Consider the following 15,803-nt stretch of genomic DNA (forward strand, 5'->3'; position numbering starts at 1 on the left):
GCTTAGAACAAATTTATCTTCTAGTTTTCTAGAGTTTTGAATCCATTGATTCACCCTTTTGAACCTATTGGTTCAACTTGAGTCCATTGACTCTAAATCCTATGTTTCTGCTACACTATATCTTAATAAGTCGGAAAAAATGTGTTAGATTTGCTCACCCAAATAAGAAAGCTTGGAGCAAAGCCTGTTGAAACCCCAATTGAGCCTAATCATCATCTTTGCGACATAGTCGGGGAGTTAGTAGTAGATGTTGGACAATATCAGTGCTTGGTGGGGAAGCTTATTTATTTACCACTCACTCGTCTTGATATCTCATATGTTGTAAGTATGATCGGTCAATTTATGCATGCTCCTCGGACTCCCCATCTTGATGTTGCATACCAAATACTTCAATACTTGAAGTCCTCACCTGGATGTGGTCTATTATTTGCTCATCATGGTCACACACGAGTTGAGATATTCACTGATGTTGATTGGGCTGGATCCCCTATAGATAGTCGTTCCACTTTTGGCTATTGTACTTTTGTTAGGGGTAATCATGTGACTTGGCGTAATAAGAAGCAATTATAGTGTCCCACTCTAGTGTTGAAGTTGAATATCGAGCTATGACTCATGGGGTATGTGTCGCCTTGTCCTTGCAATCTATCCTATCTGAGCTAAGTCTTTTTGTGCCTAGTCCTATGCAACTTTTTTGTGACAACAAGACCGCCATCAGTATTTCTCACAACCTTGTCCAACATAATCGCACTAAACACATTGAGGTGGATCGTCATTTTATTCGCGAAAAACACCATGCCAGATAGATTTGCATTCCCTACATTTAGTCTTTTGATCAATTGGCGAATATTCTTCCAAGAGGAGTTAACAAGGCTAAATTGGTTTTTTTGTTGTCCAAGTTGGGCATGATAGATATACATGCACCAACTTAAAGGGGAGTGTACGCATATATGCTTCTTTTTTATATTATTATGTAAAACTGATTGCCAGGGTATTTTGTGCAGTTCACTTAATATTAATAAAGGTTAATGTTTTAAGTGAAATCATGGGATGAGAATGACCCAAGATTTCACCTCTTCTCCCATATTTCTCTTCTTTTTTGCCCTTTCTAATCTCTAGTTTACTTAACCCTAACTCTTGTGATTTATTTATAAGAAACCTACATTTTTTACTATTGACTTGATTTGTATTCCGCATTATTCTCCTTTGGTTGGAGAAACCTCATCCTCGAATTTTAAAGTGCTTGAAAATGATCATGACAATTTGTGGTTCATCCCTTTTGGCAAAGATTTGTCCTCATGTCTCGATGTGGTGTTGAAACATTAACTTCAAATTGCGATCTATCTCGGTAAAGTCTTCATTGTACCCGTCTGAGATGATTAAGTCGGTTTGAGGTAGTGATGGAATAGCGGCATCATGAACAAAAACTGTAGATACTGTCTCCAAAATATCTTAGGCTTTTTTGACGTATTTTCCACTTCATGATCTAGTTCCTGCGTTGATTCTAGAGCTGTAAACAGTAAACACACCATCTTCTAAAACTGATGTTCGATCTGTCTTTTTTGCAACATGCTCTTGGACTGGTGGTACCGTAGGTATTGACTTTCACGATGATATCTTGAGCAGATATCGTTTGTATGAAGCAACACGTAGAATACCCTGTTCCGCATCAAAAGTAACCCATTCACGTGATGTCCAACCGCGTCCCAGCACGATATGACATACCTTTAAAGTAACCACCTTACACTCAAAACTATTGATGAACTTTCCTAGACAAAATTGAACAACAAAATCTTCATCATAATATCTACAAAATCTCTTAGCTTTGGTATTTTGTAAGATCTTCTCAGCGAAATTGTTTGAAATTGGGTCCTATTCATAATAATCACTACACAATACCTCGAATGACTTCCCGAAAGGTAAAATTAATCTAGTTTTGACTTCCAATATCATCTTTAACTATTTCAGGTTTAGTTCTAATACAAAATATGATGAAGGACGATAGATCATGGGAGAAGAAGAAGAAAAAAGGGGTGATTAGGGTATCTGATTTGGGATTTGAAATTTGGAATTAGGTTAAGGATTTGGGAGAAAAAGGATTTCCAAAATTCCAATTGGCTATTGAGATGTAAAATGCAAAGTTTTGTAAATTACTACATTTCGGGGTTGGATAAGAGTTAAAGGAAAGGGGAAAGGATTACGATTTGTAGGTTTCAATAATCAAGAATTCAAGATTTCTTGATAAATAAATAAAACACAGTTTATGGATTGATTTCTTGAAAGAATTAAAGGGTTATTGATGGCTTCTTGATCTCTCACAAATAAAATAAAAACATATAGAAAAGATGGATTGGAGAAGAGATAAGAGGATAAGAAGATTAAAGAAAAACAAAATTTATATTTACCTTGGAATCACCCCAATGATTTACATGGCATCAACCATGTTGAATGCACCACCATCCAAACAATAACTGTAATTTTGTTTATTCCATTCATCTTCTTCCTTAAAAAAAAAATCATAATACAATCTATATAAAGAAAATAAATCCAAGAATCCTAATCAAACTAAAATACCAAATTTCGTAACTTTCTCTCCAAAATTTTCAACCCTAACAAACTTAAATATAAGACAAATTAAAGTTACTAAACTACCCCTAAATATTATACTAAGACCATAGGCCAATAAGGCATGAAAATATGCCCAAAAACATAAAAATAAAACCCTAAAACAACTCAAAACTAAAAAAAATATATAACTAATCTAAAATGTCCCTGAACAATAGAACGATAAATCTAAACCCAATTAAGTGAATACCTAAATAATTAAAAAAAATAAAAATCATTAGAACCCTTGATCATTGACTTGATTTGCGTTCCACGTTAAACATTCAATGGTTATGGTATAGAACGACAAAGAAGAGAAGAGTAAACTACATTACAAGCAGCACTCATGGAAGGTTAATAATCATTAAAAAAATGTCATATCTTATGAACAAATAATTATATAAGGCCCTGAAATAAGTCAACATTTGTTGGTGATCTGGAGATGTGTTCGGTGGGATCCCGCACTCTTGTTGACACTGTGATCATGTTAAGTACATCAACAAAGTTCCACTTTCAAATTTTTTCTAAAGGACAAACCATTTCATTCAAGATGACTTGGGCAGTGATACAGCCAATTATCCTCAGCTTTCTATTGTGAGTAAAAACTTAACTATTTGTTTATTGTAACTTGTAAGTTCTATTTAAATGTGAGAATCGGCAACAAAAAATAGTACATGCCATGTTGTACATGTAACTGATAATCACCAGTGAATTGGAGGACCAGTAAGCAACGCCTTTAAGATAGGTTAGAGCACTCTTATTACTAGCCAATCGTCATTGCTAACACGCATTTCAAATTTATAAATATGTCCATTCACTTGAACACAAGTAAATATCGGTCAGATCTACATTTCAGCATCCATTCAAGGCTTATTAACTAATCCACTCGAAAAATAAAGTCACCCTTGACAAATTACAAGATTTACAACAACTAAACAAAACCAATAGAAACGGAGAATGAATTAGCAGTGCAAGAAAAATAAACATTGGTTTCTAATAAGGAAATGACATAGACAACATTAAACTTATAATGCAAAACAAACCTCTGCAAGGCGATCTTCACATATACGCAGGAGAGCAATAGCCTTCAAACTTATCCGGTGAGAGCTTTTATTATTGGCAAATCCAATAAGACAGTTGACACAATCCATAAAGCAGTCTCCAACAACCTGATCAAAATGTTCCAAGATAACTGCAAATGCCTTTTGGCGTTAGGAGAATGTACAAGAGCTTGAAAATGACAATTATAATCAACATATGGTGACTATTGATGAGTACAAGGGGAAGAAGGGAGAGGGAAAATATAGTAGGTTCCTACCCTGCTCTACATTTTCAAATGCACTCTCAACAATGGATTCCAATTCATCATCAGCAGCAGCCGTGAAGATCATAAACACACTTCGCCAGCCAGATTTTATGCTTGCAACCTTCGATTTTATCATCTGAAATTCAACCAGCATCAATCAACTTCCAATTGTCATAGTAAATTGAATTTAAGTAGACTTTTCTAAGGCTTGCAATTGGTATGTTGATCGAGCTTCATATAAGAAGGTGGTTAGAAAAAGTTATGTACACATACTTGCACAATGCAGTCAACGATTAGGCCCCGTATAGATTCACTTCTACTATTTCGCATAAGAACAACAAACGGTTTCAAAATGTCATTCTGGAACGTGAAATTGGTGAGCTCTGCACGCTCCAAATACTTCATACCAAGCTGCCTCAATGAGTCGATGGCATACATAGCAATTTTCTCGTCATGATGGCTCCCAGCCGAAATGAAATGATTAGCCAGAACAGACCATATTCGAGCCCAGACCTGAAGGTCGACATAAAATTGTAAAGATTAAAAAATAAAAAAGGTAGGGGGGATTAAGAGGATCATTCTCATACATTGACCACCATCCTCATGGAACAAAATGGAGATTATGATTTTCAGAAAAAGAGGCCATTTAGGATGATCATTACATGTAACGTAAGTACGTAACAATAATATTTAACCCCAAGATTTAAATTTGTGTATCGTTCCATTGTTTCGATTTTTCCAAAACATTTAATGGGACCCATATCAATCAACCTATACAAGTTTTAACCATTTTGATCGATTTCTTTCTCTTGACTATTTTAGAGAATCTTGATTGGCTAGATAGGAGATGATAAGAATAAAACTTCTCCTTCCACGTATGAAACAGATACGTCTTTTTTAAAGATACTTTATCTAAGTTTTACTATTATTTATTTCTTTTTATTTTAGTATGCACAAAAAAGGCATGAATGTCAAAATAGAACTCATGTTGCCAACCCCCAGTATTTGGGATAAAGCATGGATGATGATGTAGATGATTTGAATAGACATGCTCAGGAAGCTTATTCTTTATGCATAAGGCCATAGAAGAGACTTGTCTCATGCCACTACGTTTAAAAACATTGATCCAGACAGCCCAGTTGATGGATAAAATCTTCAATAGACAATAGTCTAAAATCCACAAGTAGACAACAATCCTTAAGAATTAGTCATCAGAACTACAAGAATCAAAAAAGTACAATCAGAGGATGATTGAATCGTCCAGTTGATGCCATATTAGAGGTATGACCCATCAACTGGATTATCAGGATTGGTGGTGGTATGCGTACCAAGTAAACAGCTAATAAAGGATATATCATTACCAAATGATATACAATAAACATCACATTCGTTCTCATTGAGGTACATATGGATAGGCACACCACATGAACACACACGCACAACTCAATTAGTCAAGGTGTTACCATGCGAATCCGAGCCATATTGTAGTAGCTGATCTCAACAAGTTTCTGTAAGCTGAAAACACGAGCAGGCGTTTGTTTCAGTTCTTCAGCGGATACACCACAGAGTGCTGTGAAGAACTCCACAACCGAATCACTGGGCAGTTTCACACTATTCACAAATACTTGTTCAGCTGGTTTCCCTGCCAATTCCCTGAGAGACTGAAGAACGCCATCCCTGGAGATTTGATTTGACCCTTGCATGACAGTTGCAGCAATAGCTGGGGTTGAAGTGATGAATTCTAGCCGAGAAACACATTCCAAGACAGCATTCCATGTGTCCTGTAGGGAGTCTCTCTCTGAATCACATAGAGCAAGTAGTGTTCGCAATGCCTCCACATTTTTACTACGCATTTCCTTTGGGGCATGTAAGAAAGTAAATCTGAAAGTAAATTAATTCATGACGGTTAAGGTAAGTAATAGTTTACCACTTTTGAATGCATGGTAGTCTGACACATCTTGCCTAATTTATCAAACAGAAATAATTCAAAATGTTTGCAGGATAAAAGGAACTATAGACAAATGGAACTTTTACCTGACGAGAGATGTCAAGAAAGCATAGCGCATGGTATCCATTCCGAGCACACGAGTAATGTGTATGCCAGCTCTAAATCCCTCCATACAGAGAAGAACCCTTGGCTTATTCTCTCCTTCCTCCATGGTGACGGAGAATGTAGCAAGCAATGGCCATCCTACAGCTTCAACCATGGGCCTTACAAGTTCAATCTGCTGAGCTGTATAGAAAATTCCCCTTTTTGCCCCTTGATTTCTGAAAAAAGCTTGAGTTTGCTTAATGATAGCATCACTCTCTGACTTAGTATCCGTAGCCGACTTTCTTCGAGGGAGGGCCAAATTAAGAATACTAACAAGACGGCCTCCCTCTTCCATTTCTGGTCTTTGTCTGCTGCTTTTACCAATAGCTGTTACATCGTTTTTCATTTTTATCTCCTCCTTAACAACAGAATCATAAATATCCTCCAGGAACTCTCTTGGGGCACACTCTTCTGCATCACTTCTTGTGTTCATGCGTATGAAGTCAGACTTGGACATCTTAGGCCACACCAGAGGATTGTGTGCATCAGTATTCAACATTATGACTGCATATGCAAGAACATATGCAGTATCTGCATTCTTAAAAAGTCCTGGGTTGTCAGCACAATAACTGCAAGGAATCCAAAATGTTCAAGACTTAGTCAACAAATTAACAACAGAAAGGTTATCTAGGCTTGGTATCATATAAATGGTAATTACTGCCTATAAAAGGAAGATCAATTCATGAAAAATATTGTAGGTATTGGATTTTACCAGTAAATGGTCTCACCAAGGAGAATGCCAAAAATCAACTCGATCAGATTATCAACTCTATCTAATCATTAGATTTACCTTTTGATCATTCACCATTTTTTTTTTGGCAATGTAGGCTGTCTTCCTCAGTTCATTGACGATTTATTCACGGGCTATCTTGGCTGGGAAGGCACTTCTACCAGACAAAAAGAATTCTTTGGAGTATAAGTCTTATACTGTTTGCAATTTGTTGGGGTCTCTAAAAAGAACATAACATGTGCAACTTTGAGAACAAAGGACTGCCCTTCCAGGATGTTGCCATTCCTATTTTGGGTTCGTTATTTTCTGGTGTAAGATTTTTAGAGAGTTTAAGGGTCTATTAAGACTTTTCAAGGAGATGAAATTGTGTTTCTAAGATCTTGGTTTCTTAGCCTGCTTGGGTCGTGTGGTTTTCTTTTCGTTGTATTTCCATTCCTTTGATCGGTCTCCTTGACTGCCTTTAATGAAATTGTTTACTGATAAATAAAATAGTTTTAATTTAAAAAAATCTTGTTCTGTTTATCCCCCTCTCAGCATAGTGGTTCTTCAGCTCCAGAGCATGCCCCTTGACTTGATATTTTGTTTAGAGAAGGTAGGTGTCATCAATAATGTCCACACTATATATTCTCTTTAAACCACTAGAAGAATTGCAGATGTCATGCATTGCTACAGAATAAACACGATTCCCAGGATCCAAGAATATATTGGTGAGAATCAGAAAAGATTATGAAAGAAACTCTTACTATAGTCCGAGCATTGATTATTAGCATACATGTACATATTTAAATAATAGTAATAACACGTGCATATACATCATATATTCATATGCACCAGTAAGTGGCATGTGTGCTAGCACGCATACGGTTGAAAATTTTCTAAACAAATTTCTGTGTAGGGTGCACCAATTAGTAAGGATGTTTCTGGAAAAAAGAGGAAAAATGACACAAGACCATCAACACCGAGGGACCTATAAAAAAAAAAACACACTGAGGGGTCAGGTGCTATATAACGGTAAAGACATAGATCATACCGCTCAGCAAACTTTTCCATGATGCGATCTATCTTCTGTGCTTCCCCAGGAAGCCGAAATCCTCTCAGAAATTCACGGATTGCAGTATCAAATTTTGCTCCTGAAAATTTCATGGAGTCCACATAAGCATGCATAACAGCAAGGGGGAACTCCTCATGTTGTCCCAAGTAATCACCGATCATAGCCTGCAATATTGAAACCTTAAATCCTTGTAGGCAAAAGCTAATGTTCTACTCTCTTTCTTTTTTTTTAAAGGCTAAAGTTCTAACAAATAAAAAGCCCACCTTATCCAAACTGGGAGTGTTCCTAAGAAACTGGGCAATTGAAGCCGGTGTGTTTTCTAGCAACTTATTTGATATCAAATAATCTATTCCCTTCCCTGGTCGTCTGTTGAACTGACAAGAAATGAAAAATCATAATAAGTTCTCATCACTGTCTAAGCACTTAAAAAAGACTTAACAAATTCCAAAGTTTTAGTATCGGGACCATCACACCTAACTACATATAAAAAACACTCCAGTTACTTATAAGTAGAAATGTCGTACACATGGTACCAAAGAAAAATATAATTCATTCCAATAATTTGCTTTCAGCTTTTATTTATATCAATTATATTTATCAAAATGCATTCATTATATTATCATAAACCAAGGTATTAAACTCTACGGACAAGTCAGAGCATCAGGTCTGTGGGGTCAGTTATTTGACATTCAATGGGCCTGTTTGGAAGCAGAGTTATGGGAGTTGGAGTATGGTTGTCCAATGGATTGGAGTTGGAGTTGGATCCATATTAGGACACCCAACATAGAACACTGGCATTGATCACCATAGGGTGGCCTAGGCAACACAGTCAGTCTAGGCTGAGTGGTCATTCTGGGCACAGTCGGCCTAAGTGGCCTGAATGGTTGTCTGCCTGGTAGAATTGGAGGGGTGGATTTGAAACTCTGGCCCTTTTTAAGGTAGGAGTTTTGATTCTACCAAATTTGGGAGTTCTATCTTTTATTTTTTATTTTGATCGGTAAAAGCAAATTTCATTAGAAAATGGTCGAGATGACCAACAAGGCATACAATTCATGGGAATTCATGGTCCAATTAACAAAATGGAGTTGAACTATGGGAGTTGCAACATCAACTTTGCCTTCCAAACAGGCTCTACATGTATGTGGATTATAAAGCTACCTAACTTGAAAGACCAAATTAAAAATTAAGAATGTTTACAAGAGATATCCTACTCGTTTAACACCTTATTCTGGCATGTACATCTGTGAATTGAAACTGTCAACCATTACCTCAGATATTGCAGTTTCCATGGTAGATTTATGTGCTTTAGCCTTTTCAAAGCTACTGGGTACATCCTCCCTGCTTCTGGACTCAACAGAATCCCCTGCTAAAGCTTCTTCTTCCATGGATTGAGTGCCCCCATTCTGCTTTCCAGAGTCACGACGGGACTTTTCCCAATCGACCAATGATTTTAGCACGCTCACAAGGCACTGAAAAGATCATAAACGTTTGATGGAAGAGGAAATAGCAATTGAAAAATTAGTAGGGAATCAACTTCATTTTATAGGTGTGAGGATGTGGTGTTTTGATCCCAGGTCTGTGGTAGTATCACGCACAGACTTCACCACCTCACCGAGGTGGCACCTTCAGTAGGGAATCAATATTTAATCATTTGCTATCAAGAACAACCAACAGATTAAATTACCTGAAGTGATGAACCTTTAGTTGATGTTGTTTGAGATATAGCAACCGAGTTTGGATCTGCATTGAAGGTCCCTTGCGCTATTCTTGATAGAGCGGTAACCTTAGTGACAGAGCAATAGATAAAATATGCTTGTGAAAAAGGTATAGTGGACAATCTAAGATGAGAAATCTAAGCATACAATTAACCGCTTACAATGGAGTAAATAATCTTTTAGGTTACCTACCATACGCTCAAATAAGTTGGGTGCCTCAAGATCGCAATCATAGTTGACAAATATGTCTACAAGCATCTGGGGATCCTTGCATACTTTCTCAAGCATCCTGTCAATAAAACTCGATGAGTAATGATAGGGGAGGATGTTTAAACATGGTGCAAGACTATTCTAAAAATATTGAAATCCACCTAGAAAGATCAACATTCCTGTTTGTCTCTTTACAAAGTGAACACACCAATTAAAAGTAAGATGCATACAGTATATTCAATCAATCAGGAAAGAATATTCTACCGGAGAACACTTGTTCTTTGGTTAAGAGGACTATCAGCACTATCCAAGGAACGAAGAACAATTAGGGGAAAGAAGACACCAATTTCACCCTGAAAAGATTTTTAAAAATGAAGCATCATGAAACAATAAAAGATTCATTGTAAAATATTTCGGAGCATACGGGAGAGGTCCAAATCCAGGTATGCATACTTTAAGACTTTCCCTGAACCGCAGTAAAAGCACCGTGAAGATTCCAGTTGCATACTGCAGACAACAAAATACCAACCATAAAAAATAGATCCCTACAATACCAGGTTAAGAAAGGTAGCAGAAATTTTTTATAGCACACTACTTGCCTGAAATACAATTGGGGATTGAGAAACAGATGCGCGCAACAAAGCATATGACAGATATGCTTTTACTGAGTCAATAAAATGGAAATTCTTTGTAAAAGAGTGGCTAACTCCTTCCAATAAACCCTGAAAAGCACATTAAAAAAATACATATGAAAGCTGATATGGCACATTAATGAAAAAATAAACATTTCAACAAGAACCAAACCCTTGTAGAGGTCAAATGCATACAATATACACTTGATGATCTAGGCTTCTGTGCATAAGCAATTTGCTATCACCTAGCCCCTTGGCAGGATTTTTGCCAAATATTTCCAATTTTTTTAAAGTCTTGTGGATTGTGTAAGATTTTGAAGAAAGAATAATGATAGTCACATCTCACATGAAATTAGATAGCAAAAGAGATTGGAATTATTTCTTTTTATTCTTACAAAGTTATCATGAGATGAATATGTTTATAATAATAACTTTGTGAGTTAAGCAACTCCATATTGAGATATCAATATAAACAGTTCCCTGTAGTCTATCCTTTTTAATTTCAATGACAGAACCCCAAACATAACACACAAAAAAGTCTAAAGTACCCCAAGTATTTCCATTTGCAAAAAGTTTCCCTTCAATCATCATTTCTGACTATGGAGAGGATATCAGAACATTACATGTAAATCTATGTATCAAATGCATGCACAAGAAAATACAGATGCTGCCATGGAATTAACCTGCAAAAGCTCGAGAGACAAAAGCCTTGTCTTGATTGTAACTTCATCATTCTCTTCCTTCATACCCATCTGCAAATACAAGGAGTTCTTTAGTGCAGCTGCGCAGGAGGAAGTCTCTAAATGGGTAAGGGGGAGGCCAAAAGGATCTGAGTTGAGGTAGTAACAAAAGAGGAAACAAATGCTTTAGCAAAGATCTCTAAAGAGAACTGGATGGCTAGGTATTCGTGTTGCTGACCAAAATAATTGGGATACCAATGACGTATGAAGATTAAAAGGTAAATTTTGAAGTATGAAAGATATATTATAAACAGATTATTGTGAAACTCAACCTTGCAAAGGGTGCGAAATAATAGTAAAGCATCACGTTGCCCAATACTCATGCTATCAAGATCGATTCCTCTGAAAAGTGAGAAGATTTACAGAACTAAGTATCGACAAAAAACAAAAGTGTGTTTTCAACCCTGACATCAGAAAAGCAAATCAATAAACCATTAAAAATATTAGCACTTTTACCATACCGTGTTATCTTGTTGCCATCCTCAAGATGCACAGCCTTGTCAAGAACAGCTTCCAAACCCTGAATAATATAACCAAAATTGTAATAATATTATTATCCAACAATCAGTACAAACACAGAGAAAAACATGTGTTATATGGTACTTTGGGCCCACAGGCATTTTGTGTCTAACTACTCATAAGATAAACAAAGACAAGCATTTGTCCACTAATAAAAAGGATCTGAAACTGGAAGTACCTTGATATCAGCACCACCAGCCAGATTCTGAAGTTCTTCAACAGATGCAAGAGGTGTATCTTTATCTCGGTTCATGGAAAGTGCGTCTCCAAGAATGATGCCTTCCTCATTTTGGTCATCCAAGCCAATTTCTCCACCTTTTGAGTTTGAACCATCATCTGCTGCAGTGGTTTCTGTATGAGCAGGTCTACCAGAGGATGGAAGAGAATCCTGAATACTCTGTGTGACATGGTTGATGTTCTGGAACACAATGGAAGTGATTTGTTAAGGTTTCTTGTCTTTTGCAGATAGGCCAACAACCACCCAACCAAAGTTCGAAAGCTCTGCATCAACTCAGCCAAAGCCAAGTCGATTCAGTTGTTGAACCTGTTCAAAGATTAGCTGGCCAGGCTTTTAAAGTGCCCAGACACCCAACAATGGGTGATCACATCATGACTCAAAGACACAACATATATCCTCTATATTAGACACCCTGTATTTGTAGAATCTCCATCCAGGGTGCATCTCATCTGCAGCTTGGCAGCTGACCTCCAGCTGCAGAAAGAATCTCTTCAATTTAGGGTTCTCAGCCCATTCTGCTTGACCACTTATATTTTGGATAAAAGGTTCTATGGAATGGTACTCAAAACTGTTGGCAGAGGCTAGGATTTTTTCAAGACAAGTCTGACATAGCCAATCCAAACAGTTCAGCTGAAGCATGTTTTAGGTGGGTAGTTGAGTTGAACAAGTTTTAAGTTTTCCAGACTTGCACCAAATATCAAGAAATGAAGGATCTAGGATGCCGTACCTGATCAGATTCCATTCGCCTGAATATGATGCTGATCATTTGGGTCAACATTGCCTTTGACGTTGCCTGATTTATCTGACTTTTGCTAAACATCCAAACCAATTTACAAATCAGAAGTTCTAGTTTCAATCTCAATCAAATAAACCTAAAAAGGGCGTAAACAGCTACCTGTTAAGAGCAATGTTATAGCATATTCTGATCACTCCCAGCAAAGGTTCGCCATGTACTGCATTGGAACATGGATCACCATAGTTATTTAGCTCAAACGCATATTGTATTATATAACTATATTCTAATATATTATGGTGGGTTCACATGGAGACCATGTTGAACAATCAAAAATGTATAGTGCACTAATTCCCCCTTTAATTACTATTGTATATTGTATATAAAATATGCTGTAGCATGCTATTCACAACCACCTAGCCATAAAACAACAATTATGCATTCTATAAAGCAAACATGCATAAAAACCTTAATTTGTATGCAGTAATGCAATATAGAAAATACATGATAGTAAAACACACAATAAGGACAAGGTTTTCTTCGTAAAGCCTTTTATAACTCTCTAGTGCACGTCCCTAGGCGACGGAAATTTCCTGTGGTAGCAATTTCGAGCAAAAAAAAAAATCCTTAAAAAGTCGTCTTCTTCTTTTTTGATGAGCATTCAAAAGTCTTCTTTTTCATCTGGCCCATGGATACAAACAAAATTTTAGTCATTGATAATCTTACTAGACATGGCATTATTTCAGTCATTTTACGTCGTTTGTGCAAGTCTTATGGGGAGTCGGTAGATAACATCCTAATCCATTGTACGGATACACATTTTTTAAGGTCTCATTTTTAATTCACTATTTCATTACTTCATTTATTTCCGTTAATCAGATTCGGTTGCTTTTTGAGAGTTCGCAAAGTCATGCCTTTCAAGGGAGAGAGAGAATACTCCGGCATTTACTCCCATTTGTTGTTTGTTGGGACTTGTAAAAGGAAAGAAGCAACCAACTTTCTCAAGGGTAGAAGAATCACTGCAAGAAATAATTATCACCATTTTGGGAATTGTATTCTTTTGGTGCACGCTGTTGAGGAGTTCAAGAGAGTATTGTTTGAAATTTTGTTTTTTAGATGGGATGCAATTTGTAAGCCAGAGGGCTAATTAGTATTCTTATCGACATCTTTTTGTATCACAATGGTTACCTCAACCACCATATTATTTATTTTCTACTAAATAGAAATTATACCTTTCAAAAACAAAAAAAAAGATTCCTTATCTCTGTTTGTGATTTTAGAGTTCTTATGTGCATATAAATTGAGCTCTTTTTTGTTTCTCTCTTTCGTTTGTTTTGCCGTTTTTTGTCTGTTTGGTCCTCTTTGTTTTTGGGTTGGTCACCTCGACCCCCTGTTTTCTTATCAATAAATTATCTTTATCGATCCAAAAAAAAATTATTAAATAAATAAATTGAAATCATAATTTTTTTTTTTAAATACAGAGAAGTCTTTGTAGTACATCATGCATAATTTATCACCTTAGTCATACAAATTCAAATGAAACCAGAAAAAAAAAAATTATATCCTTATGAATTAAGTGAAAACAGATTATCATGTTTTAGTCTGTTAATCATTATCATTTCCAGTGATGAATACCTAAAACAATATACTAAACACAACATATATAGAAATTCACTTCCTAACCTTTTAATTTTGGCTATCTTACCTTAATCTATTACTTATTGAGGAAAAAATTGTGGTCTTCAACTTATACCTAGCAATGAAATTTTCTATAAGTCTTGTCTTCCCAGTATTTTACTATTTTTAACCAATGATGAAGGAAAAACTCACTCCCTGGGGTTAAACAATCGTTCCCACCGATCCAAAAATTCTTCGAAAAAGAACCTAAACGTCTTATTCTGAAAGAATAGAAAACCCATTATAGAAATTAAAACTTCTAGAACAGATTGTATCTTCCCTTCAAAGACTGTTATTTATCTCCATCCAAATCCCAAAACATATGGCAAAAGAGGTTAGTATTCACAAGATCATTTCTCTATGTGAAAAGACCACAATCTGCCACGATTGGAAGAGATCTAGGACTGACCTAGGGAAGCACCACACCAGATGGAACAAAGATAGAACATATGCCCAACTTCCCTCACAATGGGGCAATAAATGAGAAGATGAAGAGCGGTTCCCCCACAATTTTTGCAAATGACTGTTTCAGATCTAATCACTAAAGTAATCCAGGCTTTCATGATCCTGATCAACTAAACCTTGCCAGACAATTAAGCCATGTCTGGTGGAAAGCATGCTCTAATCCATAAGAAGTACTCCTTGATGGAAAAAATACTACTACTGGAGCTCAATGTACTTAAATATGGAAATATATGACCGTCGTGAAATTCTTTCCGGGTCAAGACAAATTTCACAAGAAAAAAAAAAATTAGTACCCACTGAAAAAAAAAATCAAGAGAAGAAAAAAGGGGGGAAATATGTTTAGTACTCAAGATGGAAATTGCAGATCTGATGTTAATACAGAACATTTCATAGACACGAGTCAAACATTAGCCAAATTCATGAAAATATAACAGAATCCACTTTCCATTAATCAGTGTACCTCGGAATTTTGCTGATGCTACAGCAGTGAGAAGCACCTTCAATACCTGTAGAATAGTACTGCAAATTTCCGTATGCATTTCAGCGAAGTTACGAGTATTTACAAGCTTGACAAACACGGACAAAGATAAATAGAGATTTACCTATCAGATGACGAATTATCAATACAACCACAAACCATGTTGAGAATGTCCGTAAATAGTGGAGCATTTTTGCCACCATCTAAGCCAGGATCCCCTTCTAAATGATCATAGGCAATGAGTTTCTGCACTTGCACATTGGCATCAAAATAAACTAGTCAGGAACCATGTACCGTTTACATTAGAAGTTAAAGGATACTTAAAAAGAAAAGACAGAAATACATCCAAACAAAAATCAGAAACTACCTTCATCATGCCTAACATAAGAATTGCATAAAATGCTACTATGTATACATTTTTATTTTATTTTTATGAACACGGATATTTTATCAATTTCATCAAAAGAGGAAGGGGTAAAGATGACCCACACAGGGGAAGAAAAAACAGAAAAAAAGAAACTAAACAAAATCCAAATTACAAATCACACCCCATCCAACTATGAAATCCTCGAAGAAGACATCCTTGAAAAGCTTTCCCCAAAAAAAGAGCAGCCCC

At 36.2% G+C, this 15,803-nt stretch overlaps 1 protein-coding gene across 2 annotated transcripts in view; it reads right to left on the reverse strand.

The window, feature by feature from the left end:
- The window catches only part of ATMIN7 (HOPM interactor 7), a 34,062-nt gene that overhangs the window by 14,245 nt on the left and 4,014 nt on the right, over positions 1–15,803 (reverse strand). For both annotated transcript variants that reach the window (XM_086449704.1, XM_086449705.1), the window contains 21 exons: positions 15,312–15,433; positions 15,170–15,228; positions 12,730–12,787; positions 12,562–12,646; positions 11,775–12,014; positions 11,539–11,597; positions 11,350–11,419; positions 11,021–11,089; positions 10,305–10,427; positions 10,159–10,212; positions 9,970–10,058; positions 9,688–9,784; positions 9,465–9,563; positions 9,049–9,249; positions 8,044–8,154; positions 7,760–7,944; positions 5,942–6,568; positions 5,371–5,788; positions 4,181–4,420; positions 3,920–4,043; positions 3,645–3,793 (listed from right to left, as the gene is read on the reverse strand). In XM_086449704.1, coding sequence (XP_086305830.1) covers positions 3,645–3,793; positions 3,920–4,043; positions 4,181–4,420; positions 5,371–5,788; positions 5,942–6,568; positions 7,760–7,944; positions 8,044–8,154; positions 9,049–9,249; positions 9,465–9,563; positions 9,688–9,784; positions 9,970–10,058; positions 10,159–10,212; positions 10,305–10,427; positions 11,021–11,089; positions 11,350–11,419; positions 11,539–11,597; positions 11,775–12,014; positions 12,562–12,646; positions 12,730–12,787; positions 15,170–15,228; positions 15,312–15,433 — 3,279 coding nt within the window. The remainder of the gene's footprint in view (positions 1–3,644; positions 3,794–3,919; positions 4,044–4,180; positions 4,421–5,370; positions 5,789–5,941; positions 6,569–7,759; positions 7,945–8,043; positions 8,155–9,048; positions 9,250–9,464; positions 9,564–9,687; positions 9,785–9,969; positions 10,059–10,158; positions 10,213–10,304; positions 10,428–11,020; positions 11,090–11,349; positions 11,420–11,538; positions 11,598–11,774; positions 12,015–12,561; positions 12,647–12,729; positions 12,788–15,169; positions 15,229–15,311; positions 15,434–15,803) is intronic.

This window comes from Akebia trifoliata, chromosome 8, assembly GCF_017979445.1.
Source record: "Akebia trifoliata isolate Shusen 1 chromosome 8, ASM1797944v1, whole genome shotgun sequence".
Lineage (NCBI taxonomy): Eukaryota > Viridiplantae > Streptophyta > Magnoliopsida > Ranunculales > Lardizabalaceae > Akebia > Akebia trifoliata.